The sequence below is a fragment of the Cyclopterus lumpus genome, chromosome 15, assembly GCF_009769545.1.
Source record: "Cyclopterus lumpus isolate fCycLum1 chromosome 15, fCycLum1.pri, whole genome shotgun sequence".
Lineage (NCBI taxonomy): Eukaryota > Metazoa > Chordata > Actinopteri > Perciformes > Cyclopteridae > Cyclopterus > Cyclopterus lumpus.
In genome coordinates, this window is record NC_046980.1 from 6,545,625 (window position 1) to 6,571,446 (window position 25,822).

Below are 25,822 nucleotides of genomic sequence, written 5' to 3' on the forward strand. Positions count from 1 at the left end.
CAAAACAAATGTAGGGGGATCAATATAAAAAAAATGTTTAGTGTGTCTTCCAATATATCATTTTTTACCTCGTCCACAAAGACATCCATCATATTGGCCGCCTTGTTCATGGACATCCGCACGGGCACAGCGACTACAGACACAAAGAGAAACCGTGTGAGACGTAGAAGAGAAACAACAGGAGGAAGTGAAAGTTAGAACTTCATGTTGGATCCAGTCTAGTTTGAAGATTAATCCAACGATGCCCGCTACGCCGTCCATCGTTAGAAGAGACAACATTTGTTTAGAAAACGGACTGACATTATATTTATTTTCTTAGAATAATATAACCCTGTTTTTTCCTACAGACAAACATACAACTTCTAGAAAGTCCCATCAGACTTCAGATCAGGTTCAACTGGCTTTTCAGCTTAAGAAAACAATGAGGAAGTAAATGTATCATACATCGAAGGAGTAATGTTGCAGGGATTTTATTTTTTTTATTTGACATTTTCTCTCACCCAAGCCATTTTGCTAAATGTCAACGTCACACAATAATCTGAACATAATTTGGCCTCCTCACCAGCTCTTGACCTCGTCAGCTGTGAGTCCAGGTTGTTGTTCTGCTCCTGCAGAGATTTGATGTCGCTCTTCTGGCTGAGGACGAAGTAGACGGTCAGCGCCTGGCCCACAATCAGGACCGAGGCCAGCAGGGTTAGACCTGCCACCTTGTAGGCCCGAGAGGAGCGGCCCCTGGAGAGCAAGTACAAAAATAAATGCGTCTTTCTAATTGATGATTTTGTTTTTTTAAAGGGGAAAAAGACACTCACTACCAATTGATATCCACCACGAACAAGGAGGTCATATGGACTAAATCGTTATGTGGGAGAACGAGATCGATACGAAAGAGAGGCAGCAGAAAATGCAACTAGGAACATTGTAGAGGTCGGAGATTCACGGCATTTCATTGAAACAGGAACTTCAGCCGTGGTATTTTCTGCGTCTGACCGTCTGAGAGATGAAATCAGTTGTTTCCAAACAGACCCCTGAGTGAAAGTTTAATTAAGATTTTTGTTGTGTCTTTTCCTCTGTTGGAAATTCCCATTACTTTAATAAATGCCATGTCCTGAGATCGCTTTAAATCTCAGCTATCTTTTTATTGAGGACTATTTTCAATACAAAAATAGAATAGAATAGTGCGCATAAACACAAAATTCATGGAGTATAATAAGACAATTCCACACGGACATCCACAGACTTTGGGTAGAATTACAACCCATTTGAAGGACTGTAGCCTTTTCTTTCTTTTTTTTCTTCAAAATTAATATCCATGAGTTTTGAAATGTATTTTCCTTGTTTTTCACACAGCTATTGGTTTCCAATCCTTTTTGTACTATTTAAAAATAAATAACTAATTTGCCCGAAGGAGCTTAAAGCAGTTACATTATTGTTGTTTGTTAATGTTTTTGTTTGTGCTGACAGATGTTCAATGTGATGGATCACACAAGTCAACACAGTTTCAAGAGTCTGCTGATTGATTGTAATAAAGATAAATATAAATATAACCCAAATGGCTGATAGGCAGGTGCCTTAGATTAAAATGACTTAGATTAATGATTACTTTTAAATTAAAGTATAACTTCATAGTTATAACTAGGTTACAACATGAATATTCAAAGTTGGTTTTGGTCACACCCATACACACTTAACTAACATGGTTAGTTAGGACAAAATAGGAAACTCTTTTTCTATTTATTTCTCTCTTACACAAAAACAAAAACAAACCCAATTTAGTTTTTATAACAATACCCAACATTTATGGTAAATGGTTATTAACTTTGTGGGGACCAAGCCTTTGGTCCTACAGTGTTGGGACCCCATAGAGATAGATAAACATACACCATCCTTACCCTTGGGCATTGGCTGCCTGCTGGTTGCCATCTGCCAGGAGAGGCTGGTTTTGGATCTCGGGGTTAGACATCGTAACACAAACCTGGAAAAACACACATCCATATCCATATTAAACACGTAGAATGCTGCTGAAAACACACACATACATTTACCTTATGAAAGTATACCTTAATTCAGGACAAGTTGCAAGTTGTTTCACGAATATTAATGACAGAATTCAGCGAGTTTGTAACTTTAAAGGCTGCGGAGAGACAGAAGGAACTGAAAGCAGCAGTGAGGGGAAAACCCACACTGACAGCCAGAACAACCAAACTGAGTTTCTGATTGGTTCCTCATGTTACGCATAACCTGTTACCAGGCAGACAATATATAGCAATTCTGAAACTGGTTAAGACATTGAATTACCTTTTTATATCCATGTTGTTTAAATGAGTAAAAAGAAACATCTTTTTACCACTTCATGGTAATGATACAGTAATGAGTAGGGAACAGATTGAATTAGGAATACAAAGAATGGATACCTGTACCATGCATATTAGATTGAATAGAGTAAATTATAAATAAATACTGTATCAATCGTATTAGTATTAGTGATCGTGATTTGGTATGAGTAATATTTTCTTTTTCCTTTCAAGTTTGCCCCCATTAAGTCCCACAATCTCCAGCAGGCACCAACAGTTTGACAGTCATTGTCATTATCTTATATATTATTCTTCATTCACATTTCAAATAAATATTATTAAAACAATTGTAAAACAATTGTTTTGACTGTCATTTTAGAAGAACAAAAAAAGTTTAATCAAATGGAAATACAAAGGTAGTCTGACAGTTAAAAACCAGTGGCTGTTATAGGGAAGTTAGAGCGCAGTGGGGGACATGGTGATGTGGTGAGATCAGGGTGAGACATGGGAATTTACAGTAAGTAAAAAATAGTTAAATAGCCTACATTTATTCTTAGTTATTTATAGGGATTGAACTTCACCAAAGTTGCCTTGCCCTCTTGTATGAGTTGGATAATTTAGAGAATGAACTAATTGAAATGCTGATTTTAAAATCACAATTGGGATAGTCTCAAAGCCTCTCGAATCATCAGGGTGAACCCCAAAGGACATTTGAATGAGCAAACCTACTGCAGTACACTCCAATCCAGTGGGGGCGCTATAGGTGTCTGTAAGCTCACTTGCCGACCGAAGAAGAAGACCAACGTTTGCCCCTTTGTGATTGGTTGTACCCGTACTGTTGCAGGAAGTAGGAATCCCTGCTGCACCAGCTACGATTTCTAACGGAATACACACACATTTGTTGACCATTTTTAACGGTATGAATGCACACATGTGTCCTAGGCTTCCCGCTCTGTTGGAAGACAGTGACACACACGTATGGACCACAATTTGTGACATTTAGTAAGATAACTTGGCCAGCGTCAGCGTGGAGCGCCACATTTAAACTAACGGCTAATGTGAATTTATGCCTGGCTGTTCATAGCTAGCAAACGCTTTCAAGCTCTTGTCTGCTTCAGAAAATTAAACGTGTCGTCTAAAGTAAACAGATACAGTGTTCTTGCTTTATGTGCAGCTGTCAGTGCTCGCTGACGACTTATTGTAGAGTTAGCTAGCTAACAACTGTGGATAACCTAAAGCTGTGCACTTGAGCCTCAACGCTAACTACTAACGTTTGGTCCGTTAGCTAACTAGCTAACCTAGCTAAATAATTAACTTAAACGCTCAATGTACAACTTTGTGTAACTCCAGCTAACTCAAACCATTTTCTCACAGATGATGCGAAGACGCGAAACAACTGCCAAAGCTGTAGAAAACAAAGATGTCGACTCCGACTTGTAAGTGATTTTCATTCATTTTCTGCAACATGCATCCGGGTTTTCCGTTTTTGTCTAACTGACACATACTTACATATGCAAATAAAATATGTAACTATGCCACTAGAGACACTAGCCAGTTTGTATAGTGTTGAAGGGCAGCAGGTTAACCTGGGAAAGAGTACTACATGTAGCAGAGTTAGAGAGCGAACTCCTATTCTAGTATTGGAATTTGATGAATTTCCATTTTGCCATCAGGTCATCTCCCCAGACATCCAGTAGTGAAGAGGATAATGATGAATGGAGGCCGACAGAGCCAAAGCCTAAAGCCCCAAGCAGAGCGGCCAAAGCTCCTGCAGCAGCCGGGGAGAAGAAAGCCGCTGCCAAGAGAACTGCGAAACCGAAGGAGCCCAAACCACCGAAAGCTCCTAAAGTGCCAAAAGTTCCTAAACCAAGGGCACCACGCAAACCTGCAGCAGAACGAAAAACACGGGCCCCTAAAGTTCTGAAGGATCCTGGCGCACCAGTGTTACATGGAGTAAAGAGGAAAAATATTGACGAAGGAAAAAAAGAAAATACGGCTGCAGAAAACAAAGGAGAAAAACAAACGGACTGTCCCAAAGGAGAGAGGGCCAAAGAGAGTGGGCCAAGTAGCAGAATGAAGTCGGAGGTAAGACTCACAATCATATTAGTAGTAGTAGTAGTAGTAGTATATCTGCATACACACACACTAACACAAGAAGATGATGTAGAGTTGGCAAGCATGCCAGTTTATTAGTGTAAAAAAATTAGAATATATCAGTGCATCTGCATCACTTCACATCGACAGCAAAACTCTCTTTTGTGCATAGCTGATGCAACATTGTACATATGCCATCAATAATCTCTAATATTTTGTTAATATTTTGTTAATCTTTAAAAAAAAAAATATTTCCCCCTATGTTTTTCTCTTTTTCTTGTGTCTTGTTTTTTCTTGTAGAGGGTGTCATTTACTGTGTCGGATGCCCATCAGGCAGGCGAGGGGTCTTCAGTAGCTGGGCTTAGCGCAAAGAAAGAGGAAGTGGAGGATTTCACATTTGATGAGCCCAATCAAAAGAAACAGAAGACCAGCGGGGCCTGCCCGGGGCGATCGGCTCCTTTACCGTCCTCGGAAAAGCACACTCAAAGGAATGAACTCAATATGAACTGGGATTTGACAGAGGTATTAATGGGGTTGTTGGTGTGTTTTATGTGTGGGAAAGGTGTTACTTGCTAGATACTAACAATGGACAAACGGTTTAAAATAATTTGTGGTTATATGGGAGTGGACTTTCTGCCTACCTAACTATTTGTGTATATAGATTAACCGTTTTAATATTTGCATGTGTCCCTCCCCTCAGCTGGTATCTACCCTGACATGTGTGGAGCAATGGGTGTGTGTGAATGTCATTGGGCTGCTTCGTGAGGAGAACACGGTGCCATTCATGGTGCGATATCGCAAAGAGCTGATTAACCATATGGACGCCGATGCCGTCCGAGACGTCCAGCTGATATATGAAGAGCTATGGTAGGCAAATGAACGTCTTAAATTAAACACAAATAAAAGAAACTAACACACCATATCACCCTCTCTTGCCAGCACTCGTACAATGCATTCAGAGACACATTTAGGCACAGAGTCTAATATACTGTATACAGTGGATATGAAAAGTCTACACACCCCTGTTAAAATGCCAGTTTTTTGTGATGTCAAAAAATGAGACGAAGAAAAAAAATCATGTCACAACTCTTTCCACTTTTGAATGTGACCTATAATGTGAACAATTCAATTGAAAAACAAACTGAAATCTTTTAGGGGGATAAATTACAATTAAAAAAAAACATGCAATAACCTGGTTGCATAAATATGCACACCCTAAAACTAATACTTTGTTGAAGCACCTTTTGATTTTTTTTAACAGCACTCTATTTGCATGGCGCATCTTGACGCGGCAATATTTGCCCACTCTTCTTTGCAAAAGCGCTCCAAATCTCTCTTCAGATCAGCCCACAGCTGTTCAAATGGATTCAGGTCTCTCTCTGGCTCGCCATTCCAAAACTTTAATCTTCTTCTGATGAAGCCATACTTTTGTTGATTTGAATGTATGTTTTGGGTCGTTGTCGTGCTGAAATGGGAAATCCCTCTCCAGCTTTGGAAGGTTTCCATCAAGGTGTGAAACGTTTTCTCATGAGCTGGGCAGGCATTTCTGACATTGGCCTCTAGATGGTGCTGGTGGTCAAGCTATGAGGCCTGAAACATTATCGCATGTTTGTGATTGTTTTACTTGGGTACTTGTGTGTCACTTAATTTTGTGTGGGAGTGCAATCGGTTTACTCTGTGTATATATCATCAGTTTCTCTTTTTATTTTTGTTTACTTGTGTATGTGGCTGTGTGTGTATTGCCTCAGCTCTCTAGCCAAGAAGACCCAGTCTGTGGTTCAGACCCTGAAAAAGGACGGGATTTTGACAGCTGAGCTGGAACAAAATCTGAAGAGCTGCCGATCAGCTGATGAACTGGATCATGTGGTCAGAATAATTTTTTTTTGGCAAAAAGCAATATCTGCTATTTAAATTTCCGATGTAATGCCTGGTTGCAATGGCTCTTACACCTAACTTTACCAGTCATCTCAGTCCTGTGCTTCTTTCTTTGTGTGTAGTATGCTCCCTATAAGAAAGGCAGTAAGCTAACGAAGGCTCGCAGAGCCAAAGCACTCGGCCTTGAGGTGGCCGCCTCTGCACTCATGGACGCACCGCATACTCTGGATTTAAGGGTATGGGTAAAACCTGGTACTGAAGGTAAGATATGAACACATATGCACCCAACATTTCTTTTTCAGACATTAAACAAACCCCTCAATATTGTTATAATTAGATTTGCTCTGATATTTATAGAGCTCATTAAAGGTCCACAAGGGGACTGTTATTGAATATGGAATATGTGTGTTTTTGTGCGTCAGGTCTCTCAACGATGGAAGAAGTAGCTACAGGGGTGGAGCATATCTTGGCTGATATGATAGCCAAAGACCCCGAGACACTCACCTACATGAAAACATTGTAAGAACATATGCACATAACGTTTCTTAATTCTTGTGAGCTTTGATTGTTCTATTCCCACAGTGGTCTGTGTTACATTGATATTGGTACCAGAGTTTCTTGTACCTGCTACATTGATAATGATACAGTACTCTCACCCTCTGTTTCTCTCTTGCTGCATCAGGTGCGAGAGAAGGATTGTGACCATCCAGTCTTCTGTGTCCAAGTCGGCACTGAAAGAAAAAGAGCAGACATCTGTTGACGTTTTCAAGAAACCAGGAGGCCAGCAAAACAAAACCAAGGACATTGACAAGTTCCACCTCTACGTTGACTTCACCTGCAACATCCAACGCATCCAGCCCCATCAGGTAGCAAGACGGACCACTTTACGGTTCCTCCCTTCTTTCTTTACTTCCTTCCTGGTGTTCTTGTTATAAATGTCTCTCGCAAACCTTTGGCCATTGCTACTAGAAAAAACGAATAAAAAAAGAAAACAGGCATTTATGGTATAACTCAGGGGGCAAATAATATCACAGCTTTAATAAAAGATATATTAAATTAATACACATGGAACAACTAATCAAGTATGCTGAACCATTCTGAAGGTCATTTACCTGTATTGTGTTTTTTGCACATACATACATACATACATACATACATACATACATACATACATACATACATACATACATACATACATACATACATACATACATACAAATGCACACCATCTGTTTGTGTTTGTGTCATTTCTGTCTGCTTCAGCTGTGCCGATTCTGAATGCTAGCCATGTCAGTCGCAGTTAGCCATGTCTGTGCCTCCAAATGTATCCCTCCTGTGCCCTGTTCTGCCTCCTCTGCTCCCCCTCTGTCCCTCTAGTGACTAGTGGGTTACTCAGAGTTGGTCCCGGGCCTCATGTGTCACCACAGCTTCCATCAGCCGCTGCCTCTCTGCCACACCACACTCTCTGGCAACCGTGCTCTGCCCTACAGTCATACAATCACATAAACATACATTCATGCGCGCACACACTTGCTCACACACAAGCACACCCTGCAAGTCCCCTCATTCCCTCCTCTTAACATATGTGACATGTCCCCTGCCGACATGCCATTGGATTAGGAGGCTTTGATTGACAGGCGCTCTCCTGTAGTGACAGCTACTGCAGCTGGGCCCACGGGCGGACGGAAGGATGGGGTGAGGGCGAGGGGGTGGCGAAGGGAGGGAGAGAAGGAACAGATGAGCGACGTTGAGGTGCGTCCGTCACTCTCTTGCTTCGCTCTGCCTCCCTCCCTCTTTTTTCTGACTAAACCTCAGCCCTCCCCTCCCTTCCACACCTCCCCTTTTCCCTTCTTCTCTCCCGTGTATGAGAGGCCTTTAATTCGATGACTCGCCTTTGTCATGGAGCGTTAATCCACAGGCTGCCGTGACCCTGCTAGCTGTCGGATTCCGGCTAAAATGAACCTTTTCTAGCCGTCAAGTTGTCGCGAAGGGGGAGCAGGTGGGAGATGTGTTTTGACAGGAGGCATGTGTGTGAGGACACACTTGCCCGTTTGCTTTAGCACATTTTTATTAAGGCCCTGCGCCAGTGGTTTGGTAAAGGAAAAGGACGGGGCATTTTATGAAGGGAGGTTTTAGAGTTGGCCCGGTGAACATGCAACATACATTGCAAGTTCACCAGTAGATGTGTAATAATAATAATAATAATAATAATGTGGTGGCAGACAACAGAAGCTAGTTAATTAATAATGTTTTAGGTTAAAAAAAAACGGGAAACATCTTGGAATTTTACAGGTTTTAATTATAAAAAAAGACATACAAAGACACATTTTTTTAAATATAAAGACCATAGTAAGACTAAAGGAGGATGAAACATAGTACAGTTCTCATTGTTAATGCTAATCACTTTCAGTTCATCTGACCATTATTAATGGTTTGGTCAATAAAATGCTCTGAGGGATGTTATCAAATAGTTTTTTCCAACCAACCATCCAAAACCCAAGGACATTTATTTATACAATCGCACAAGACAAAATAAAAACTCTCAGCTGAAACATGATAATGTTTGGTATTTTTTAATTTGATTTGATTTATAAGAAATATCAGTGAAAAGTGATCCCTTAAAACACATTTTTATACTTATGGAGAGTTATGGAATATAAAAAGTCCCCTGGATGTTTGGCTTTATAGAATGATGTAACCGTTTCCTTCCTTCTCTAAAGTTAGTGGATACAAAGCGTTGGTATTTGGTATGTCTTAAAGCCATTTGACATATCGAGTTGAGATGCTTAGCTCAGATTTAATTCCGTCAGATTTGATTTGAGGTCTTCTTTCCGAGGGTCCACATTTACCTTATAGCTATTAGCAGCCGGTACACTTCTTGAGGATGCCAGGGCGGATTTGTTGAATGTGCAGTGGGCTATTTTTAATGCGATTTGCGTTGTGATCAAATGGTAGTTTAGTGTGGGGCTCGCCTGCAGAGGAGCTTGGGTAAATGGAACTGTTTCATCGATTGAACACTTCTTTTATGACGGACAGCTGGAGAAAAACAAGTTTGTTTGTATTGCCACTCGCATACAGTAACACTTTTATTTATGGTTGGGAAAGAAGATAGCTAATTTTGGTTCAATATATGATAAAACATAGTAAATTATCCAGAGATTGTACTACAACAAATAACAGTCATATATGACGTTTACACATCATAATAACAATAATCTATATTTTAAGAAGAAAGCTCCCACTCAAAAATGTTATTCAACTATTTTAAATTGTTTAATCCCTTCTGCCTTCTGGTGATTGGTAATTTGTACTCATGGTAAATATTTACAACTGAGATAATGAAATAAATATGAACACATTTGGTAAAGCCACATTTTAAAACTATGAAGTACAGTAAGTGCTAATTGAGATGCTTTTCCTCTCTCTCTCTCTCTCTCTCTCTCTCCTCATTCTGAGCTGAAGTTTGTTCTACCATCAAAGACCTTTCGACGCCGTGCTGTGTTGTTTTTGTTTTTGGATATAATAGAACGGTGTAAAGCCAGTATGTTTGTGTAAAAGACCAGCGTATCGCGCTGGGCCATGGTCCCCTGTGGTGACTTATCCTCATTGATATTTAGAGTCAATATTTATCTGGAACCGTAAGGTCTAAAGAATAATATTCACTAAATGTAGCTTACATTCCATGTGCTTCACCATCAGGAATATAATCTCATTTCCCTTTTTAGTTTTTTTTTAGTTTTTTACCCTTTTGCACTATTACAGATAAAAGCCCTGACTTTTATTAAAGGTAATCTCCTTTTTATAACATTTTATTTTACATACATGTTAACAGATTTGAAACCATTTATACACATAATAAAGTAGCTATTTGCACTTGGATGATAATAATAATAATAATAATAAAAATAATAATAATCCATTTAATTTATATAGCGCTTTTTAAGGTCAAAGACACTTTACATGTTACATTTTATACACCGTAGACACAGCTAGGGGAGCAATTCAGGGTTAAGTGTCTTGCTCAAGGACACATCGACTAGGTTGTAGGATGTAAAATATGGTCTGACAAATCTACAGAGAGGTATGGAACTGTGAACATGTGTGAAACTTTGAAATGTGAAAATGTGTTTGAACCCTGTGTGGATCTGCTGAAGGCTCAACAGTTCAGCTGTCACTGTGCAGTGGGTCCCATGGGTGTCCCAGGTCAAAAAGTGTGTGAATCTGTGCGTCGGTACGTGTGCATCTTTTTGTGTATCCTTGATATGTCGGATGGATGGATGTGTTGATGCTATTCTTCTAAAGAAAGGGTGAGAGAGAGAAGGAGACGGATAGAGAGAGGACGGTCGTTGGCTGACCGCCCTCCCTCGGGGGCGGGTGGCCGGATGATGGACCATCTAGGAAAGACATTCTGTCTGGTCTCGTCAGGGTTTGGCCAGCACTCGGCCGTATGTCACTCATGGCCCATCTAACGCACAAAACACACACTTTTCACTCTGTCTCACATCACCCTTCCTCTGAGATCACCCTCTGTCTCCCACCAGTGACCTAACGCGGGCAGAAACGGAGAGACGTCAACGTACGTACAGACACTAGGTTATTTATCATCAGCGGGGACTGTGGCTACCGGCTACCAAGGAAAACAGACGGCAACGACGCAGAATGCACAACTGTTGTTGTATTTTGGTGCGGCATAGTTGCATTCACCACAGTTGGGGTTTGGCAACTGGGCAAAGGGAAGTCTCATTTTTAGTTTTCTGGTAGTGAAATTACAGGATGCTGGGAAGCACACGTTTGGATTTGTGATTTGCAGCAGTGCTCCTCTGTATTGCCTCAAAATATATGTTTATTATGATTAAATATGCAACATATGGCAGGATGGGCTTTGGTGATTTTTAAATTTTCTGGTACGTAGAACCTACATACCATATGCATCATAGCGTTGGGTATATAGACGGTCACATTTTTCCGTTGTCTCCATGATTGACACAAAATAGATTGTTTATTGGTCCGAGACTTTTAACTATAGTGCCATTGTTTTTATTATACATTTTAATTTTTCAGTTGATACTCGTGGAGTTTAACCCCACATTCAACAAACAGTTGTAGAACATGTAGGACTCGTGTCATCATCGGGGTGGACCCTGGCTTTTAATGCATGACAATCATTTAGTGTACGCCATCCATTAAAAACTTTAAACGTTGAACCCTCAAAACACACATTTAGGAAGGGCCAATTTTTATTTACTACTTCAATTTCACTCCCAGACATTCAGAGACTCCGGAAACAAAGTGTGTTTCTTACTTGTTCAACAGCATGTTAAACAGTGTTTTGATGAAGATTGTTTGAGAAATCTCATCACAGTCGGTGTGTCAGCCCAGGGCAGGAACATGCCAACAGAAGAGAAATCTAACTTTCATCATAATTCAAGCAAGCTCGCTGCATTAATTCTTGTATCTGCCATTAGCTGTGTTTTATATTTGTATTTGTGTGTGTGTGTGTGTGTGTGTGTGTGGTGCATATGGGTTCAGCTCATCCGAGGGTGCCGCTGAGTGGTAATGGTTGTGGCACCACGTGTGCGGGTGCGGGTGGGGGTAGGCCTTGCGGTCTCAGCGCTGATGGTGGCGTAGTGGTGGCATTTGTCAGATTGCTTCTTCCGCTTGGTTTCCAGATTGACGTTTTGTTTCTTGGCCCTGTTCTGTGGCGGGCTAAAGATTCCCCACTGAAAAGGTCAGACACTTACTACAGTTTGCTTAACAGCATGTAACAGTTCCTCTGAGGGGGGACCGGCACACAACACAACAGGCCTGGCCACAGGACACACTCCTAGGCTCATCACTTTTGTTGTCTGTGGAGAGTTAAAAGATGTTGTTTTTGTGTGGAGGTTTGGGTGCATGTGTTTTACATTTTTATTTTTATACATACATATATACGTTTTGTATTGTCTAACTCCAAGAAAAAGCCCACTCGTGAAGGTGCTTTTAAATGGGAACAAGACAACTGGAAATAAAGGTCACCACCTAATATAGGCTATTCTTTGTTGTTAAATGCAACTGCTTTTTGCTGCAAAGAATATATCTGTTTTTACAATTGTACAAGCAACCTACAAATGTGAAGCCTCCATTATCCTTTCTGCGTTCATGTGCACTCTTTATAATGCTGTATTGCATTAAACGGGGGATGGTTGTGTGTGTGTGTGTGTGTGTGTGTGTGTTTTTTGTGCAGACCCTGGCTATTAACCGAGGGGAGAGTCTGAAGATCTTGACGGTGAAAGTGAACATTCCCGACGAGGTGAAGAATGACTTCACGTGGTGGTGCATAAACAACAGGTCAGAAACAAAGTACATTTTTACGTTGAAAAAAAACACATTTTGGAATGTAAAAAAAAAAAAGGTCTCCACAAATTGAAGTTTAAAGAAATGGCGATTAAAATGAAAATAAGAGATTATTCATTTGTACTGCCACATCGTTTGGTTTTAATCGACTTTGAGATTTTAGGTCGTAAAAATGTCCATAACAAATTCATAAATTGTGAAATTGGAGCAGGAATTTATTGACATATGTCCTCAGTCAATTTATCTTTTATAAATTAAGGTAAAAAAAAAAAGATATTGTTTTAATGCAGGTGGAAGCCGAGGACGTTTGTAAAAGAAGAGTTTCGTGCAATCATCAAGAGTGCTGTAGAGGACTCTTATAAAAGGCTTATTCTGCCTTTCTTCACGAGGAGTTTCAGGTATTTTAACTGTGTGTGTGTGTGTGTGTGTGTGTGCGCTCTCAGGGTTTTCTTTCATTTATTTACACTGTGTCCCTATTTCCCTCTCCTTCCCCATTCCTCTCCTCCTTCTTTCCTTCTCCTTTTTCACTTCATTTGTTTTCACCATACAACTAACCTCTACATCTTCAATCGTCTTTCTGCCCCCTGTCCTCTACCCATCGTCTCCTATATCTCTCTGTCTCTTTCTTGCATTTCGTCTCTTTAGGACGAAGCTGACGAGTGCAGCAGAGAAGGAGTCCATCGCCATGTTTGTACGAAACATCCGGCAGCGCCTGTTGGTGTGTCCAGTACGGGGCTGTGTCATCATCGGGGTGGACCCTGGCTTTAGACATGGCTGTAAACTGGCAGTTCTCTCCCCCACTAGTAAGTGACCACATAGTGTACCACCTACGTTTGGGCTCTAATCCTCGTAAGACAATATTGCAATTTCTTTATTATACATTTTTTTCCTCCTTTTTAAAGCTTTAGATATCATAGTGCATATAGTCACAGGATGGCAGCCGTGTCTGAGAGACAATGCTCATCCATTGTGGTTGTATCCTGTGGCACTATGTTAAAAAGATATGCAAATTAAGATATACTTATTTTTCCTCATTAGTATTCCCTTCTAATCATAATGTTACTAGTTGTTGATACATTCAGTAAGCATTAACACAAATGGCTATTTTTTTTAGGAACAGTCCACTTGTATTTCACCAACAGTATTTTTCTATAACTGTAGTCACAACTTCAAGGAGAGTAGATCGTTTATCTGTTGCAGATTCATGGCTAATGGCCTACATATTAGTGTTTTTTGGTCATGTCGTAGACTAGATGCCAGTTGGCATGACCCCGGTGAGTAGATGATGTGTTAGCGTGCACATGTGTGTTTTTTGTACGTCTGCTGTACTGTATGTCACAGCGTGTGTCTCAGTGGGTGTGGCTTCATACTGCGCGAGGGTAGGTCCCACCCTCTGGGTGACTGACTGTGTGGCCACAAGTCATGCTGACGCACTTAAAACAGACAGACACAGGTGTGTATATTGTGTGTGAGGCCCGGCACTGTGTGATCACAGGTTTGATGTTTCCAAGCTCACGTCTGGTCAAAGCTGCAGTCCTCCTCCTGAGGAAGCGGCTAACTGTGAAGTGCTGGACTTCCTGCAGAGGCTTAGACAGGAAAGATGTTGAGTTCATAAATCATTGGATTTGTTTTGGGCATTGTTGCTTCTTTAGACAACATACAGTACAGAGATATTACCTGATATTACATAGACAAACGTGCACATAATCCTTTATCAGCAACGTTGTGTCTTCTCCCTCTGTCTTCATCTCCCTGCTCTCAGGTCAGATTCTTCATACTGACGTTGTGTACCTTCATAATCAAAACCAGCGAAATGAAGCAGAGAAACTGTGCCACCTCATGATCAAATACAGGTACTGCTGCTTGTGTCTTAAAAGTCACTGTTTGAGTTGAGTTGAGTACAGTGTCAGAAGCGTTAATACATGTTTGTATTGTATTAATCAATGTTTTATTTCTGTAACTTTCCTGTCGGCATGTATGTAGCAGCAGTATTAACTCATGTCTGTTTTTTATTGTATCAATGAACATAATATTAAAAACAGGAAAAGAGATTTGTAAACCTATAACTGCATTTTTAATTTTTTTTAATTTTTTATAATGATCTTCGTCCTTCTGCTCTCCCTCTTGTCCACACTAGCTGTGCCAAGGTTGTCATTGGTAACGGTACGGCGTGTCGTGAGACCGAGTCCGTCTTCGCAGACCTTATCTCGAGGCGCTGTTTTGACCCTCTAGACGTGTCCTACTGGTAAGATGTTTCATCCAGTGCATGCTAGACCCGGCCCCAGTCACCCTGACCCAGAAAAGAAATATATATTTAATATTCCACATTGCATTTTGTATATTTAGGTACAAGACTTTCAAATGTTCCAAACCGTAAAAAAAACAACCATAAAGGAGTATGAGATGCGTATGTAATGATTGTGAAGACACCGAGATGTGTCGATGAGTTCTGGAATGATGACGATGAATGAGAGATGATGGTCGCGTTATAGCAAAAGGGAAAGTTAGCAGTGTGGAGGGGGGGAAAGGAGCGGTTAAAGAAAGAGAGTTAACGATGTGAAAATAAAGTTCGGAGGAGGAAAATGTGTCAGAGAGAGAGAGAGAGAGAGAGAGAGAGAGAGAGAGAGAGAGAGAGAGAGAGAGAGAGAGAGAGAGAGAGAGAGAGAGAGAGAGAGAGAGAGAGAGAGAGAGAGAGAGAGAGAGAGAGAGAGAGAGAGAGAGAGAGAGAGAGAGAGAGAGAGAGAGAGAGAGAGAGAGAGAGAGAGAGAAATATTGACAAATTGGAATGTGTCCCTCAAGTTCATATCGTCTTATTAAAGCCATCTGGACTTCGTTTCACTTCGGTCCAATTAAAGAGACGTTTTTTTGCGGTGCACATTGTGTCCGTAACCAGGCCCGGTCCGCACTTCAGAATACAACCGCACAGAACCCGGTTCCAAGCATAATAACCACTGGCCTCTCCTCGCCGGGTCTCTTTCTCTCTCTCTCTGCTGAGTTCCATGTGTGTTTGTTGACTTGAGGTTAGCGTTGGGAGCACAGCCTAGAATGATTCTGAAAGTGTGTGTCTGCATAGTAGAGCTTTGTCAGTATCTTTTGAGTTCATACACAGACGCACTGACACACACACACACCTCAGAGCTCATACCTTTGGTGTAATAGCCCACAAGTTCCATTTTCTGTCTATTTGAAAGAACAGAAACAGTCAAAGTGAAAGTGAGGCGTTTATTAAGTTAACTTCCCCTTGATTATTTTCACGACGGACATTTTTTCTTCCTTCGAGCACCTCCACAGCAGCAATATCTACCATCTTGATATAATGTCTCTCTTATTCATTCTTTTACTGGAGCTAATGGCATTCGTGCAGTTCGCAACGCGTGAGAATGTTGTCCTTCTGCTTGATGTGGTGCTGGCTGATATGATTAACTAATGTGTAAGTGGTCTGCCTTTGCCTTGGTGGGGTTTGTAGGATAAAGGCTTTTTGCAAGTGCATGAACTTTGGAAGAGCAGAGAGATGTTATTTCGACGTTAGCCATAAGTATGGTTGTTGTTATCCAGATGATATCGGCCCTGGAGTCATCTGGTCTTATGCTTCACTTTGGTTTCTTTGGACCGTCACTGAAGTAGCCTCAGAAACATGGATGTTAAATCTGTGCGTGTCTGTATTAAAACGCAGACTTAGATTATTCTCCTTTCTATCATCACTCCCCCTCTCTGCTCCCTCCATCCTTCTTCGCCACTGTCTTCGTTTTCATCATCTGTCCTCTGCAGCATATTTAAAAAGCTTTTTTTTTTTTTTAGAACAAGCATATCTGAAAGGTCCAAATACTCAATAACTCAGTGATTTAATTTAAATGTTTGAAGATAATAAAATATGAACCTGTTTTCCTTCAAAGCAAGTTTTAAAGAAGTAATAGAGGTTTTTCAGGGGTTTTCAGGACAAATGTATTACTCAAATGATAATAATTTAATAAACAAAATGGAGCTTTCACTCCAACTATTATTATGTTGTATACTAGACAAACGCAATGTCTCTGGTTGTTTACAGATTAAACATAAACATCTCAAATGACACTCTTTCTAATATAGTACATCAGCTTTGGTGGTGCTAATGATTCTGCGGCTTCCTTAAGGATGTTGTGTTGGCACATGCTGATAACATTTGTAATGTGTTTTTATTTCCTTTATTTAAGACTTCTTAAAATATCTGGGTCAATGTTACTGTCTAATGTTTCGATGTTCAGACAAACCTCCCTTGATAGATGACGATGGGAGGGCAGTGACTAACTATGAGGGACTTACTCCCCTGCTGACTGACCCGCAGCTGACCCTGACCTGCCATTAGAGAAACCTCATTACCACGGCAACAAAGATGATGGCAATGACGGAGACTAGCAACGTAGCATCAGAAACAGCGAGGGGTCTTAGTGCTTGCTGCGAATGTCCCCAGTGCAATTAATTGACCCAGTTTCTGGTACATGTCGTGATTCTTTGTGTCGCTACATGTACGAGCGCTTGTCGACTGACCTTATACCCGAGGAGGTTCAAACGGGCTTTGATCGACAGGTGTACGGAGGAAGTCTTTCAGTCAGCCCAGGAATAAGGAGACTGGCTCGATCGTGAGCACATACAGCGACCTTTCGCTTCACAGGCGAACCGGTCCTGAGCTTAACACCGTCCTGTCTGCTTCGATGTATTTACAAAGTCACAGACTCGTTTTTATCCACTTTATCATCCCTTTGGCTTCCCTTGTTTTTTTTTTTGTTTTTTTTTCTGCTCTCTCTCTCTCTCTTTCTCTCTGTCGTCCTCAGTATTCTGGCTCAAAAAAACAACCGTCCACAGGAATGTGAAAATAGAGAGTGATTATGTTGTGTCTTCATCGTCTTACCAAAAACAAAACGGTTTAGATTTTTTTGAACATCATTACCTTGTTGGGTGGAATCATCCATTAAAATAAGACATTGCCAGTTTCTTTGGCAGACGTTCTGTTGGAGCTCCTCTCCCCTCCCCTCTCTGCCTCGACAGTGCAGTAGTTCATTAAAGACCTCAGCTTTATTTGCACCATCTGCTTCATGTCTCCCAGTGAGCCTTCATTGTGTAACCCCCCCCCCTCCCCCCCAACCTCCTCCACCCTTTCTTCCCCCACCCGCCTGTCTCTCTCTCTCGCTGCGTCCTTCTGCCTCAGTGCTCAGCTGGAATGACAGCCAGAAATGGCAGCCCGCGGGACATCCATACTTGTCTGTTTTCCATGTGCTTGTGTGTGTATGCAGTTTTCAGTGCCTTAGTCCTGTTCGAGTAGACTCGTTGACTCACTGAGTCCCCTCTTCCATATTCTAAGGAGTGTGGCCTTTTCTGAAGACAGCCGAACCAGGACACAGATCGGTGTAGCGCTGTATGTGCTAAGTTGTGTCATTTAGGTGTGAATGAGTTTGAAAGGCCGGCCAGTGTGTGTCCATTTATCTATGTCTCTGTCCATGCCATAAATACATTAGGCATCGCATATGATTATCAAATACTTAATATCCGATATCTAATATAATATTTTTTTTGCCACACTTGTGCTGTTTTGTCAAACAATTAATTTTGCATATGCTTTTTTTATTTTATTGTTTTTGGCATTCACTCGTTTGCAAAATTGCCGCGTGCGCAAGCAAGCAATTATAATAATAATAATTGGAGACATACAGGTCATGATTAGGTTACAATAAAATTACATTTAAAATCCATTTCAATTCTAGGTTGTAATGCAACAGAATAGGAATAACACATACAATGACCAGATTTGGCTCTTCATCGCCCTATTGGATGCACAACCAAGTAACATAACATGATTAAGCTTGAACATTAAACAGCATGAGGTATCATTTAGCTGACAGGGTTAGTCTGTGCCTGCGAAGGCCCCCACTGAAAGCACATCAGGTTGTTTGCCATACAACTGTGTGCCAATCATCTAGAGACCTCCTGCTGGACGTCAGCGTGTGACATTAGTCGAGTTAACAAACTCCACATTTCTTAATTAAATATTTTTTTTGTTGTAGGTGGTTTAACCTGTATGTAAATAGTTGTGTGATAAGTATATGCCCTTTCCAGTTATTGTCTACCTGGTTATTGTCACCAACGCCTGCTCATGGCTAGCACGCCGCCCACTGTTGTTGTAGAGCACACAGGCTTTGTCAAGTTGTTACTGAAGTCAGTGTCACTTTCGTGGTGGCTACTTTAGCTTGTTCAACTCAACTTAACTTTTATTTGTGATTGAACTCTCAGACATTTGAATATTGTAATATGAGTATGTGGGGCTGTATGCATGAAGAATGAGAAGTTGACAGTGTTTGGCTGCAGCAAGCAGATGTTAATGATATCAGAGGGCAAGATTATGTGGGGTAAGGTTAGGAAGGTCTTTGGGCAATGGTGATGATAGACACACACACACACACACACACACACACACACACACACACACACACACAAACAAACAAACCGCAGCTAAAGGCAAACACAAACGACATCCAATTTCTTGACCACTTTCTCTGTCAGTCCTCAAGGCAGTGAGATGACCGACCCGCTTACCGGTACTCTTTTTCATAAACATCCTTGAGGGTCAGCATCCCTGTTTGCAGTTAATTCATTACGTCATTAATTAATTACAATGCAAGTTATTCACATTTTAAATTAACTACATCAAGTTACCCAGTCTGGTATAATTTTGTTTGTGTTTTTTGCATGATTATTTTACAGTTATACAGTTTATTTAGGCTTGTTTCGCACACACAGCGATTGCCTTTGCCTGATGTTGTATTCTGTAGCGTAGGATAAGAGTAGAAGGCCGTCTCTTTCGAGGAGCAGTAATTGGTTCATACTTAAAGTTGTCAAAGAGCAGCTCGAGCAGCGGCAGCAGGAAACGGACTCAAATAGCCGGCACTGACACACAAACATGCCTGATTATCTGGAGGGCAAGACCTTGACCGTCTTGCCCTCCGGCTCCCTCCTATTGGGGTGAGATCATTATTACTGGTGAGCTGATGGACCTGTAGGACAGTGGTGTAGACTGTATTCATGACTGTGTGTGTGTGTGTGTGTGTGTGTGTGTGTGTATCCCCTGTCATGTCCTATGTCCAGGCGTGCTCCCAGGGCAAGGCTGAGTGAGTGATGAACATGCAGTGGCAGGACCAGCGATGACTGAGACTCAGGCTCTGAGGCCTAATCGAAAGTTCGACAATAGGATAGAAGGGAGAGCAGGGGGTCGGATGGATTTGGAGGCATGGAAAGGCCTCAGCCTGGCTGTGGGGTGTGTCTTCATTTCAGAGGAGGAAATTGAACCCGTGGATACGTGATGAAGAGGTTATGTCTTTGAATTAATAGAGGATAGAAAGAGGAAGGCAGAAACATTTTGGCAATGTTTAACATGAACCTGTTTCAGGAAGGTCATATGTTTTGTTTGTAAATCCTTTTCCTATTTTAGCAAAACACGTTTGCCACGTATGCGTGCAACCATAACAAAATGCTTATCTATTTATCCGTTTGTTGAATTGGAAAAGGTGGAGCTCCTAAAATAGATGAGCCGAAGGGTGAATTTCTTTCGTCTATGAGAAGAAAAGCTAGAGAGCAGTGGGATGCGTGCTTCTGCTTCGAGTTGTTGCGCCCCGAAAAACTGAAATACTTTCTTCTAAACGTTGTCTGTTTGGTGGGTAAAAGGGAGGAAGGAGCGACACCACCATGGCTGTAACATCTCTGTCCTCCCTCTATACTTTCCGTAGTAACTTTTCTTCCAGACCTCTGAGAGCAGGTTTAAATAAACGGAAATAGTCCATTCTCATATATATTTTCACTTTTTTAATATAGCACAAATCCCAATTTAGCTTTTGAGAGGTTTTACAATCTGTACAGCATATGACACCCTCTGTCCTTCGACCCTCAATGTGTTGTCTTACACCTTTTTATTTTACAGCAGATGATCTGACGATGAAGCAATGTTTCTTGCAAAGGGCTTGTGTGTGTGTGTGTGTGTGTGTGTGTGTGTGTGTGTGTGTGTGTGTGTGTGTGTGTGTGTGTGTGTGTGTGTGTGTGTGTGTGTGTGTGTGTGTGTGTGTGTGTGTGTGTGTGTGTGTGTGTGTGTGTGTGTGTGTGTGTGTGTGTGTGTGTGTGTGTATGTGTATGTAGTTCATCACTGGTAGAAAAGAGGTGTCGGGCTGAGGACCTTTGGCATTCGCAGGTGGTGGACAGTGAATATCTGCCAGCCTCATCCATATCACCCACAGCCCCCTCTCATCTCCCACCATGCCTCACTGGTGGTCAGCCTCTGTCCCTTCTTCTTCCACCCGCTCTCCGTGACGTCCTCCCCGAGGGTCCCGGTGTTCCCTGCGATGGTCCTACGTGTGACAAACATGTGTGATGGACTCTGTGTGTGTGTGTGTGTGTGAGAGACACACACACACACACACACACACAAGTGCAGGCCTTTGCTGCTACCAGATTGACATGAGTGTCTGTGAGGCTTTGCTCTTTTCAGACGTGCCTCACACTGGCAGTTGGAGTTTATGTGTGTGTGTGTGTGCCCTCCTGCCTTCTAGCGCCGTGCTGGAGACTGACGGCCCCTGACACCTGCCATTTGGACGCTTTTCTCTGTGAAAAATGTCATCGTCTTCAGACCCGACGTGTGTGTGTGTGTGTGTGTGTCTGAGTGAGAGAAGGAGAGAGAGAGAGAGGGAGAGAGAGAGAGAGATGGTGCTTCCCTCAATTTGTCTCCCTGAGGTCAAGCTTTGCAGCTGACTGAACAATGGACCCAAGCTGTTTGAGCAGCCGGGAGAGAGAAACTTATGTGTGTGCGTCTTTTTCGTATGAATGTATTTTGGGCTGGTAATATGTGACATCACAGCTCCTTCGAAGGCACTGAAATGAGGCCAATCCGAGCAGCTTCAACACAAACTTGAGTTGTGTGACAAAGAAAGTGGCCGATCGAGCCAGAATACCACGGAACCACATAGGTTTGTGTTTGCACTTCTCTCAAGTGTCCGATTTGAAAGCCGTCTCGAATGTTGTAGATTGATATGAATCCCCATTGAGCCCCTTGATGCCGTCATGGTTACTTATAAATGAGGGCGGCAGGTTACGTATTGTTCTGTATTTTATATGTATATATATATATATATATATATATATATATATATATATATATATATATATATATAGCCCTCTGAGGCAAATGTGTAATTTGTGATATTGGGCTATACAAAATAAACTGAATTGAAATTGAATTATTTGGGGAAAGATGATCTGAAGTTCAGAATTACTATTAACAGTCAAATAACTATGACTTAATAGACTCCTGACAAAGAAATGGCAGTGAAGTTTCTTTTAAACATCTACAGGACAACGTCAGTCAGTTTTAATGGTGGCACCATTAAACCATTAAATTAACCCTAACCCTTCACATTCTTTGAATAATCTTTTTGGGACACATTGCAGCGCTTTCTCCCACCCTCCAACCTTTTGTCCCGTGTATCAAATTAGTTGATATTATTTCCTCTCTTCTTTTCTGACTGATCCGATGAGCTGTTTTTAATTTAGATTAGGGCTGTGTAAGCCAGAAGGATGTAATGAGGTATCAAAGTGTGTATCCATCTCTTCCAATGTCAGGTTTTCTTGAGGGGCAGCAGGGGGCCAGTCATGATGTGTGTGCGTTTGTGCGTCATGCCCAAGGGTGTGTCTCAAAGACGACCAGTACGGGACCAGATAAGGGAGCCAGTTGGTGACTTTGCCCCAGGACGGGACGGGGCAGAAGGCAGGCCTGTGTTTATGTGTGTGTGTGTGTGTGTGTGTACACAACTGAGAAAAGCAAAAGAGAGTGTGAATAAATGATAACCCTACAGGCCCACCAAGTCATCGCTTTACACCAAGAGGCGATCTTTGACTTTGTGTCTCAGAGTGACTGTGTGTGTGTGTGTGTGTGTGTGTGTGTGTGTGTGTGTGTGTGTGTGTGTGTGTGTGTGTGTCCACGCTTCGACCATCCATCCACTTAGGCCAGAGAGCTGTGGTGCAGACAACCTTCTGCTGGCTGCCAGGATGATGCCCTCACTATGGCAACAGCCATGGACGCGATGGCGGTGAGGGCTCAGAGCTGTATCCATGACAGTGCTGTTACCCAGCTGCCCCAGCGGCAGCCTTAATTAAGTTAGACATGATAGGGGCTGGTGGCCTCCCTTTCTTTCTTCTCAATACCCTCTCGTCTTCTATTTTTCTATATTCTTATATATATATCTATTCACTTCTGTTCTCTCCTGTTTTTTTAAATCATTTTGTCTCTTTCTCAAACAAAACCAGCTGAGACGCTGCCGCTCTTTCACTTGACCTCCATTGTCCGACTGTCTCTGAATGAGCACCGAGAGGACGGGGAGTGGTGGTTCCGTTTTATTTCCATGTGGTATAATTAGGAGCCATGTCTGTCTTTATGCTATGTTTAAAGAGAGATCGAGAGATATTTGGGTGTAGTGAGTACTTTAAAATTATATTCATATCATCTTCTGTGTTTTACTCGGCATAAATTACGTGTGTCTTTGTGTCCTTGTCCCACACACAGAGTGTGTCAGGTTAATGACCAGCTCTGCTTTGACCTCCTTGAAGGTCATGTGCCAGTGCTCGTTAGCCGTGTCACCATGGCGATATGTCAGCTGTCAGCACGATGGATAAGGAGCTGACAAAAAGAACAGTGAGGCGGAGGAAGGGATGAATAGAGAGGATGGGAAAGAGATTGGGGGGGGTGGGGGGGTAGACTGGGAGGGAGGACAAGTTCATTTAAATGTGAGTCCCATCAGAAGGCCTCTGCCACTCCTCATTAACGAGATACTTATAATTGGCAAGGTTGTTGTGGCAAGGTCCAGGCCTCTGGGAGTGTGTGTGTGTGTGTGTGTGTGTGTGTGTGTGTTACAGAAGGCCTCATTCTGAGTTGTGGACATTGGGGAGGTGCTGACCCCTCCTCATATTGGTCAGCCCTGAGGAAAAAAGCCCCCCTTTTCTTCCTCGAGTCATCCCCCTCTCTCCATCCAGCCGGGAGAATAGAAGGACTAAACAACATGACAGCTTCAGTTGTATGTCGGTAGCATCAACACGGGTATCGGTGGCTTTGTTGTACCACCATTCAGTCTGTGTGGTGATGGATGATAAGCGGCCTACTTTGGACTGAATACATTAATGTGGGAGATGGTATAATTTGTTGCCATACAAACCCAATATTACCCTGTATAATTGGTTTATTTTCATACAAAAATGTAATTGATACAGAAAGTGAGCTTCAGCTCAATTCCATCTGAATTTAGTGAATCGTTGCAATTCGAAATGTGACTTAAGGATGTTTTTGTTAAGTCGTCTTAAAATCTTGTGCAATACGCCCTTCACATAATCGTATCCAAATGACTTAATTGTACATGAAATGTACAAAAAAAACTAAGCAATACCAAAAATGATATTTTTAATAGGACTGAACCCTAATTCAGCATTTGACTAGCAAATGAAAGCTCTTGTTGTATGTCTGACAGAAACATCTCTTTTCTCTTCTTTTTTTGGTTATGTTCAAGAGACTGACAAATAGCAGTACATCCCAATGACCTCTAGATGGCAGTAGTGTCACATAGATTGTGATTGACCTCGGAGGACTCAGACCTCTGAACTTCAACAAGCGCCTCACACTGTCTGTTATTGAAGTGGCAGTCGTTTCAATGTGCAAAGGTGGCATACATAACAAAAATAAAATAGGTGATTGAGAATCTATATTTACCCAAAGTGGGTTCCATACTATTAAGTGGGGATAATGATCCCAATCTGTTACCCGCCTCACGAAGTGACCTATTCTGAATATGTTTGAAATTCATACTAAGTACATGCCATCAGGATGCGTGTGGTTCTTCGCCCTGCTTTCAGTTGAATTCCTGCATTTGAAAGATTGTAATTGTGCAGTTAACGTTAGGCAGGACTACTCGTGGTGATGCTATTTTGGCCACGATGTCAGTAATGATGGTCAAGCTTTGACTATAAAGGGAGTCAAATGAGTAGCCAGTTTGAGAAGCTGTCGGCTGCATCATTTAAGATGCAAAGCAGTGGTGATTTTCCTAAAAGCCTTACCATTATGTATTTCAAGCAGTAATAACTCCTCACTAGGTTTTATTCTGTCTCCCCTAATTGGCTCCCTTTGTACTATTGTCTTTCTCACACACACACACCAACCTGCCTGCTTCTTATTCCCTGCTTTAGTGTGTGTGTGTGTGTGTGTGTGTGTGTGTGTGTGTGTGTGTGTGTGTGTGTGTGTGTGTGTGTGTGTGTGTGTGTGTGTGTGTGTGTGTGTGTGTGTGTGTGTGTGTGTGTGTGTGTGTGTGTGTGTGTGTGTGTGTGTATGTATATGTATATATATATATATATATATATATATATATAATTTATTTATTTATTTTTTTTTTTTTTTTTCTTTCCCCCAGTATAACCAGTGAGGCAGGAGCTTCCATCTACAGTGTGAGTCCTGAGGCGGTCAAAGAGATGCCAGACATGGACCCCAACCATAGAAGTGCAGGTAAGGACTTAATTGTCTTAATCTGATGGGTATTAAACGTTTTGCTAAAATAAACGTGTGATATGCTCGACCATTATTTTAATGGGCCCTTGATATTGGTGTTGCGGAAGACGCTGTTGTGTACAGGGTTGCAACTAACAATGGTTTCAATCATTGATTAAGCCGTCAAACGGGAATTATTCAAATCGATATGTGGTGTTCAGCAATCAAAAACCCAAAGATAACGATTTTGTGAGAATAACAGTTTTGTCAATTGACTTCTTTGGCTAATTGTTTGAGCTTTAATTGTGAATTGCTGGCGGTATACGCTAAAGTTTGGAATAATATTATAATCTGAGATTGTGGCAGAAATACAATTAAGAAGGTCCACATAGTTTGGACATTTTTTATATGATATACTCTTCTATTAGATGTCTCAGTAACACAAAATGATGATAACACTGGGGATGATACTATTTTTCAGATGCTAACAAATCACGATTTAGAGTACAATGGGAGCAGTCGCCTCAGGAAACATTCCCACAGAACATTGTATTGTCACACTATCTGCATTTCTGGCATTGCCATGTGGCTCTCTTACGTCTCTCCTGTTCTACTTTGCGTCACTCGCTCGTTCTCTCACTTGCCACCTCTCCCTCACTCACTGCACGTACTACATCGTCGAAAAAACACAGCAGAA

General features: G+C 41.6%; 1 protein-coding gene across 2 annotated transcripts in view; it reads left to right on the forward strand.

Moving 5' to 3' along the window:
• Nucleotides 1-2,755: 2,755 nt before the first annotated feature.
• The window catches only part of srbd1 (S1 RNA binding domain 1), a 45,397-nt gene continuing 22,330 nt past the window's right edge, over nt 2,756-25,822 (forward strand). Inside the window, exons 1-15 of one of the 2 annotated variants that reach the window (XM_034552390.1) lie at nt 2,756-2,808; nt 3,666-3,727; nt 3,965-4,376; nt 4,686-4,907; nt 5,086-5,252; nt 6,134-6,251; nt 6,383-6,521; nt 6,683-6,779; nt 6,943-7,126; nt 12,484-12,587; nt 12,884-12,991; nt 13,239-13,396; nt 14,356-14,446; nt 14,731-14,838; nt 25,052-25,143. In XM_034552390.1, the coding sequence (XP_034408281.1) occupies nt 3,666-3,727; nt 3,965-4,376; nt 4,686-4,907; nt 5,086-5,252; nt 6,134-6,251; nt 6,383-6,521; nt 6,683-6,779; nt 6,943-7,126; nt 12,484-12,587; nt 12,884-12,991; nt 13,239-13,396; nt 14,356-14,446; nt 14,731-14,838; nt 25,052-25,143 (2,062 nt within the window). In that variant the 5' untranslated portion in view covers nt 2,756-2,808. Of the gene's footprint in view, nt 2,809-3,120; nt 3,209-3,665; nt 3,728-3,964; nt 4,377-4,685; nt 4,908-5,085; nt 5,253-6,133; nt 6,252-6,382; nt 6,522-6,682; nt 6,780-6,942; nt 7,127-12,483; nt 12,588-12,883; nt 12,992-13,238; nt 13,397-14,355; nt 14,447-14,730; nt 14,839-25,051; nt 25,144-25,822 lie in introns of those variants that run through there. The other variant, XM_034552389.1, reaches the window with a different exon arrangement.